Source organism: Gavialis gangeticus, unplaced genomic scaffold (genome assembly GCF_001723915.1).
Source record: "Gavialis gangeticus isolate Ggan-Ray unplaced genomic scaffold, GavGan_comp1, whole genome shotgun sequence".
Lineage (NCBI taxonomy): Eukaryota > Metazoa > Chordata > Crocodylia > Gavialidae > Gavialis > Gavialis gangeticus.
The window spans coordinates 18,399,324-18,407,452 of record NW_017729014.1 but is presented as its reverse complement, the minus strand read 5'-3'; the positions used below and the strand labels follow the sequence as shown (position 1 = coordinate 18,407,452).

At 47.9% G+C, this 8,129-nt stretch overlaps 1 protein-coding gene across 5 annotated transcripts in view; it reads right to left on the bottom strand.

Annotated features, from left to right (window-relative positions):
• Positions 1-8,129, bottom strand: part of KAZN (kazrin, periplakin interacting protein) — a 417,992-nt gene that overhangs the window by 27,490 nt on the left and 382,373 nt on the right. For 4 of the 5 annotated variants that reach the window (XR_002096397.1, XM_019511879.1, XM_019511878.1 and 1 more), the window contains exons 6-8: positions 5,675-5,805; positions 1,967-2,017; positions 341-464 (exon numbers count right to left, since the gene is read on the bottom strand). Coding sequence is in view for 4 of the 5 variants with exons in the window: in XM_019511879.1 (XP_019367424.1) it covers positions 341-464; positions 1,967-2,017; positions 5,675-5,805 (306 nt within the window). In the remaining variant the exon portion in view is untranslated. Of the gene's footprint in view, positions 1-6; positions 465-1,966; positions 2,018-5,674; positions 5,806-8,129 lie in introns of those variants that run through there. The other variant, XM_019511880.1, reaches the window with a different exon arrangement.

The window sequence follows — 8,129 nt, the reverse complement described above, 5'->3', positions numbered from 1 at the left end:
AAAAAAAAAAAAAAAAAAAAAAAAAAAAAAAAAAAAAAAAGAAGAATTAAAAAAAAGAGAGAGAGAAAGAGAAACAAAGGGAGAGGATTACAACACGACTGCATCGCTCCAAAGACAACAGTTAACATATTCACACACAGGTTTTTGTTTGTAGTATGTACATCAGTTACAGAAGTGGCGACGCAGAGGAAAAGGCTCAACTTTCTTTTGAGTTAGACGCACCCGCACACAGACACACATCCACGCCCACGCACGCACACTGGCAGCAGAGGGAGGCAAGCTACCAGCTCGGGGGGTCACCAGTCTGCATCCTCCTCTATGTAATAATCGGGAGCAGTACCATCAAAGAGGCCTGGGTCTAGGGACTTCCGCTGCTTCCCTCTGGCAAATACCCTTGAGATGGAGCCAAATCCCATTTTCTCTTTCTTCTTTTTCCTTTTTTGGTCTTCGAGGTCCTCTAGAGACTGAGGGAGGGGTCGGGGGGGGGAAAAAAAAGGAGGAGGGGAAATAACATGAGCATCTCTAGCATTCACATATATGGAGAGAAGCTGCTCGGATGCTAAGCGGTGGGATTGAGGTAGGCTGAACTAGTACGTTGGGAGCACCTGAAACGATGAAGACCGCTAGGGGACTTGGCTACTAATATTTCATGGAAGGAGCCCGCAGTGATGTGCCCAGCATGCTAAAACTCTTAAGAAAGCTCACAAAGGGAGCCTGCGGACAGCCACATTCCTTAGGTGGCGTTAAAAATTGCAGCTTTGGTAAGGAGGACAGAGAGAAAAGGGTCCATGCTGGGAAGCTGCCATTAATATCTTCATAACTTTGTGGAAAGGCATCAGGGACCAGTAAATCCCAGAACCAAGGGGAGGGATGAGATCTTGCACCAATGACCCCCTTCCTTCTATATGGCAGCAACCAGCCCCAAGCAGAATATGGGAAATGGGGTCTGACCCTGCTCTCACTACAAAACAATCCGTTGACTTCAGGATGACCTGGGGGAGCTTCAACAGAAGGCTGCTGCGGGTGGATATTGGGAGAGCAGGTGTTCAGGGAGCAATTTTCAGAAGTGCTGAGTGCTTGTCTTCCCTAAATTCACGTGCTTTGTTTTCTGCATGAACACCCTCACCCCCACGCACGGGTACGGAGCTTGGCTGAGTCTGCTCGTTGTGCTCCATCCCAGGATGCATCGTGTCCTTGATGTGCTTGAACCACCTCATCCCCCCTCTGCCCTCAACACCACCAACCTGGACACGCGGCAGCAAAGCCATTCCAGGGGTGCCCTTCAGCTGTTTGAAACATTAGCCAGTATAACCCTTGCTTTAGGCCACGCCGTTTCTCTCTCAATAGCATTGGTGCAAATTTCCTTAACGTAAAAAATGGCCGAGGTCCCTTTGTTACCCCCTTTCTGCACCCGATTGATTCCCTGAGTCTCGAGAGCGCTAGGAGAGTTCCTCTTCCTTCCAAACCTACTCACTAAACTTGGAGGCATCGTGGACAGGGGGGCAATTAAGAATGACTCAAGACTCCCTTAGACTTAGCTCAGCTACACATCAGCCAGGGGGACTAAGCTGGTGTCACACCTGGGAAGGAGCTGGCAGGAAGTGCAAGGTACATCGTGCGATTCGATCCCTACAGCTCCTTCCCTCCCTCAGCAGATGCGATTCCCTACACCTGTCGGGCCTGGCTGTGTCCATTAAATTTTCTAGATGTGATGACCGATTAAAATCTCTCTCTGTCACCTCTGCTAGATACGGGTCTGAGTCAACATTTGGATCTGGAGCCAAAGCTCTGGGAATCCGGTGGGTTTGATTCAGGCCAGTTTCCAACAGGGAGAGAGATGCTGTCTGTGTCTGAATTGTGTGGTCTGTATCTTTTCTTGCCAACATCCTATAACGCACTTCCCAGCTGATGCTAATAAACTGTATTACTTTAGCAGGTTGGTTGAGAAAGGGAACTGGTTTCCTACCTGTACAATTGGGTTGTGCAAGTTCTTCTGTACCGGTCCAGGACTATCCCCCTACCAGTAGAAGGAGACAGATCAAATTGAAACAGCAGAAACAGTTCTGGGTTACCCTACAGCTAGAGCAAAAGCAGTCGGTGGATGTAAGTATAGAGCCAGAAGCATCCTCTGTGGCAATCCTGTTAACATACAGGCTTCATGGTGTTAGCCCATGCAAAAGCATCACCGTTTAACAGACACCGATTATTTGGGGAATGGGAAACAGGACTTTTGAATAGGGAGGAACATATTAAGGCAGGTAAAACTCTCTTATTCTCTGTTACTCTGATGACTTCACTGTATGTGGCTAATCAAGAAGGAAGTTCAGCCATGGCTTCAGAAAAGTAAAAAAAAAATAAAAAAAAATCAGAATAAAGATGGGTGACTCAGATGGGATAAAATAAGAATCCTTGAAACTTTCCTCCCCACCCCTAAATTGAATTTAGCAAAACTCTCTTGGATCCAAAAAAGACAGATCAATCAAAACCTTTCTTCGTGTTACAGCTATGTCTCTGGAGACGTCTACCGCATTTTTGCAAGCCAGAAAGGCTCTGAGAGATCCGAACTTTGGGGAGCTTGTCAAAGCTCAGCTGTATCTTCCCAACCCCTGTCACTAACAAAAACAAAAGATTTGGGCTAACCAAGATATTTTAATCCAGGTCCCTTTCCCCTTAGAGCAGTGGTTCTTAACCTTGTTGGGCTGGAGGAAGCCCTTGCGTTCACTCCTTTCTTGACTAAAGAAAAATAATAGGGTCAGTTCTTCTGTTGCGAAGAACTCAGAAGACCACGATAGGGTAGAAAGCTTTTGACACAAGGGATTCCCATATGAAACCTCTGGGTTTATCTTGTGAGTCACGTGTAGGTGTTTGCACCCCATCAGTGCTAATGTTACACAGCACCTGTAAAAGATCTTGTGGCACCCTGCCTTAGGCTAACAGATCAAGAAGTTAGGGGAGGAAAGACTGACCTGGAACCACACTATGCATGCTGTTCCCAATTGATCTGCTTCTCCCTTTTAGTACAGGGATCACCACTGGCTGATTGTGGGGATGCCCCAGATTGTCCTGCTAATTCATGCCAGATTATTCATTGTCACTTATTGCACATCAATAAGTGGGTGTAAGGGAGCAGACATCTCTGAAACATGCAAGCCTGGTGACCAGAAGAAAGTAGGGCGCGGGGATTGAAATAAAGCAAGGAGAACCTCTTAGTTCCCAGCTACAATGTTCTCTTCTGGCCCTGGCACCATGTACCTATCAAGGTATACTCCTTCAGACGTAACTCCGCTCCATTATACCGTCTTAGTGGGTGATGCCTTCTCAATGTGACCTGCCATCCCTAGAGTATGTTGCAGTGACTGCTAGAGATCCTAGAAGTAATCAGCTACACAGAACTTGCTTCCGGAAAGCCCAAAAGCTCGTCATTCAGCTTCTCTCACAAATCAGTAGTAGAGTGTGACTGCTGGTACGGCACTCTCGGGGTTTTGTGGGTTAGTGGGAAGTGACCCCATTGTCAGGATTGCTCCAAGGAACTGGGAAGATGCCAATAGTCCACTGCAATGAGGAAGCCCCAGTTTATTACTAAACAAACCTGCAAAGCCAGGAAAGCTCCTGTTGGGCTGAATGTATAATGTGTACGAGCCTGGTATGGAAAACGTGCGAGGAGACAACACAAGTGCGCACAGACTTTCAAACAGGAGAAGCTCCAAGCCTGACTGCTGCAAGTATAAAGGCCGTGCAAATTTAATCAGTAAAAGTTAGTCCTAGGAGGTTCCCTGGCATGGAGATCTGGGGTCTCCTTACTACTTCTGCAGATAAAAGGATCAGAGAGTTTGAGCTACTGCGGTGGCTGTCGGAAAGGTCAACTCCTGCAGTGGTTAGACTGACACTACCCGCTTGTTCCACACTGGTCACTCGGACACTATTAGATGGAGCCTCACAGATGTGGCAGGGGCTTTAACCAGCCAAGCGACAGCTCAAGGGTCTGTTATCAGTCTCCCGAGCTAGCGAGCCTGTCTGGCCTGTTCTCCAGTCTCCCCCAGCGGTCTCTCTTCCCATGAAGTTGCACAACTGCCCGCAGGGGCTGGAACTTGTTCTCTGATTCCCAGATCTTCACCTTAGTCAGCATGCGCTGCAAGCCTTTTTTATCTGGCAGAAACTCGTTCACCTGATCCTCTGCCCAGAATCAAATTACATTTATCTGCATCTACTAGCCATGCTATCTTAATTATTCGCAGTATAAATCCCTGTCTATCTGATTGCAGTGCTTCTGGGTATCTCCTGCACCTTGCAATTTATTTTCTTGTCTAGTTTCAAACGCTCTCTGCCATACCTTAGCTCCAGCCATTTACATTCATGCTGTCACTACAAGGATGGAAGAGATGCTCGTCTTTTCTTTGCTTGCCCATCTATACAGAGAGCTTCCAGACTCAGGCTGGAGGCTCCTGTGATTAATAAAAAAAATCAAAATCTCCCATATTAACAAAGAAATCAAATGCAAAGGGCCAATTTCTACTCTTAACTGCACTATTATAAACCAAGATGAACCTCCTTGATGGAATTAGTGTGAATTCATACCAGCCCAGTAGAGACCAGTGTGTGTGGGGTCATGTCAGACCACATAACCTGCACACTCATCATACTGTCAACTAATGGAGATTTGCTTGGAAGCTCACCCCACAAAGTCCTGTGTTTTTCAAGCGGAAGCTGCTGTGTTCTGTCCCGAATGCAGTATGTGGTGTGGCCAGCGACTATAGCTAGTTTACCCATGACATTTTAGTTCATGGAGGGTTTGAAAAAACCATGTTTTCATTTTGGCTCACGCGGGTGCACAGCTCTCAAGCTACACCCGGTCCACTTTGAAAGCTCAAAGTGAATCTGATGAAATGGCTGAATCTGGCTTGCTTTTTGGGTCGTGGGCCACAGGGAGAAGTTTCAAAGCTCTCTACTTTCTCAAACAAAACTGGAAAAGATCTGCTCGGAGTTTGAGGGGAAAAAAGAGCTTTGCTAAAGTCCCAATCCAAGTCCCAACTCAAAGTCCAAGTCTTCTGTTTTGAAGCAGAAGACTCAACGTTTTCAAATTTTCACTTTGCTGGAAATCAGTTTGTCCCACTGGAGATCAGTGAGATCCCAGATGCCTCGCGGCAAAACCCACACTTTCTCAAAAACCTCTTGACAACTGGCATTTCTGTGCTGCAATAAAATGTCCTGGAACAAGCTTGTGCCTGTTTTTCAGGACGTTGCAGAGAAATAGATGGGCCCTGTTTTGGAAGAGCTCTTGAAAATGAGGAACCTGTTTCCCGCTGCCTTGTATTGTGAATGGTCAAGTCTAGCACGCAAAGTCAATGCAAGCCTTGCTCAAATTGGAACAGCCATCTTCACTTGCTTTACAGGCAAGAAGCTGGGGGGCAGAGAACAGGGCCCTTTGCTGCTTGGTATTTGGGCAGTTCTAAGTCCCGTTCAAATGCACAGTATGAGCAGTATGAATGGTCAGATCCAAAGCTGAGTGAAGTCAATAGGAATCTCTGCCTTGTCATCACTGGTCTTTGGATCAGATCCTACAAGAAGAGGTGACTCAAGACAAGCAGGTGAGAGTGCCGGCTAAAGGAAGCAATGCTGGCGCAGATGTTAAGATGACAGCTACGGGAGTGACAAATGACCTTCACAACCGCCTTACATTGCACAGGGAATGCGTTCGATGTCGAGGGGAGTTGATGTCACTTGGCGTGGACGACCTGTCGCCTTCTGCTGCTGACGCGTCAGAGATTATGGAAGGCTGCCGTGAATGACAAGGACTCACTCTGACAGCTGAAAGGCAAGGAACAGAGTCGGGTGTCAGTGGAATTTGTATTTCCATCACAAAAAACCTCCCTGCAAGGGGCTGAGCTTTAATTTGGAGACTAGAGCTCATCAGCCGCTTTCCACCAGGAAGGTGCCTTGCACAGTAGTTAGGGACGAGGATGTGAGCTCAAATATAGATTTGTTATGTACGTCCCATCATATTTATTCAAATCATTCTACAGTGTTTTCTGTCTGCCTTTGGCTCCTTCCACTGCGGTACTTCTGCAAGGACAGTTGCTACCTGGGATGCTGGATGAAAACTGTGCATGGCAGCATGAATGCCACAGACCTGCTCCTCCCTTCTAGAGCAGTGCAACCCAAATTCTTCCTCAGCATGACCCCTCACTCCCAACCCACAGCCCTCCACCCCTGTCACCCCATCCACTGATGTTGGGACCCCATTTGGGGTCACAACCTACCGTTTGGGAATCGCTGTTCTAGAGGGACACCTGAGAGAGCAGGACTGAACTTGTGGTACATGGACTCCAGAAATTTGGATTCATTTCCCAGCTCTGTTCTCATCTCCCTGTGTGGCCCTGGAGCATGAAAAGCATACTATGATCTTCTTCAGTGGTTAAAGTATCACTGTGATCGCTCTGTGGAGTACCTACAGCAGACAGGCAGAAAGCCTTGGGATGTCAGGGCAGCTGTTTTAGTAAGAGTTTGTAGTTTTTGGGAAGAAGTAGCATGTGCCTGAGGGGCTGTGATCTCATCAGGGACTAATAACAGATTCCCGCTCCAATGCTCATCACCTCTGGTGATAAACTGTGGCATGCTGAACAATCCATGGATTTACAGATGAGAAGCAATCACTACAAACGTGTGCCCTCACGTATGTCCATGATTATTGGCACCTTTGCCACTGCAGATGCTGGGTCAGTAAGCAAGCCAAGGCCAACATTTTCTGAAGCCATTAGTAAATCTGTGCACTTTGGTTTTTGGAGGCCCATCTGGAGAGGGGGCTGCGATTCCCCAGAAGTCAAGTGCTCGGTGCCTTCTAAGCACCAGCCCCTGTAAAGCACCCAAGCTCACCAGTCACTTTAAAAACTGAAGGCAGGTCATTCAATAAACAAGACCATCTGCCCCAGAGCGCGTTGCTCACTGCATGGTCGTGGATGCTTAACTTCAGGGTGCTGATTAAGTACGGGCGATTGGATTTCTTTAGTTTTCGCATCACATGGCAGGGGAGGGGATACACACACACATATTCACTGAGCAGAAGCTTTCACACGGTGCCTTGCAGTCTCCATCACAAGGACAGTTGGTTGCCGAACTGAGACCACAAGGGAGCTGCCTCAGCTTCGTCTCTGCTGAAGCCACCACTCTGAGATGTCCCTGAAGCGTCTGCTCTTCTGCAGTACACTCTTTAATGTTGGCATTGTGCTCTTTGCCAAAAAGGACCAAGGAAAACGCTCTAGTCCTTTATGTACCACAGGCTGATCTGCAGGTGCAGCTGGCCTTTAAGCATCAGCAGCTGCTCAGGGGCACTGGGGTCTCGAAGAGGGACAGGAAACATACAGGTGCAGCATACTAATGGCAGTGCCTATGAGGATTAACGGGGTGAGATGGCTGTGCTGGCTTTCCAGCCCTGGGAATGGGAGCTGGCTGTGCTCTCGCCACACTTTGAAAATCTACTGCATGTCCTGCGGCACTGACTTTCAATCTGGGAACCGCAGATTTGCACACCTGATCTGCACCCGGTCCATGGAGTTACGCACCTCGCTCCCTGGCAGCTGCTGCTACATGCATTTCGAACTGGCCTGTATCCAAACACGGGCTAAGTCTTTGCATATGGAAGACAAAAGGGCTTGAGTTCCTTCATCCCTTACCATATGCTCTGCAGCTCCTCTGCACCGGGTAAGTGGGTAGAGCGGACAGTGACGGCGGGGCACTTAGCATCGGCAACGTGAGTCAGAAAAGCCTGACTTCTGGTGCCGAAGAGGGGATGCGTCTCTAGAACCAGACAAAGCTAACTGCACAACAACTTTCCCTCGTGGAGGGCGGCAGGGAGTTTGCGTAAAGCAATGCAATCGATTTTGTTTTGGCTTGAGTTCAGTTGCGGGGGGAAAAGGCTTCCTCAGAGCCAGTATCGACAGAAATATTTACAAGCATAACTGATTTTTCTTTTTTTAAAATGCAGATGTTCCCTTGCAGCTCCGGGAAGGCAAACCCAACAGAACTGGGCTGCGGCAAGAGAGAGCAACTCGCTAGACTGACATCACTGTCAGCGCAGGACAAATGTCATCTGTTCATAATATGTGCTGATATTTGTAAAATGGGGGGGGGGGGGA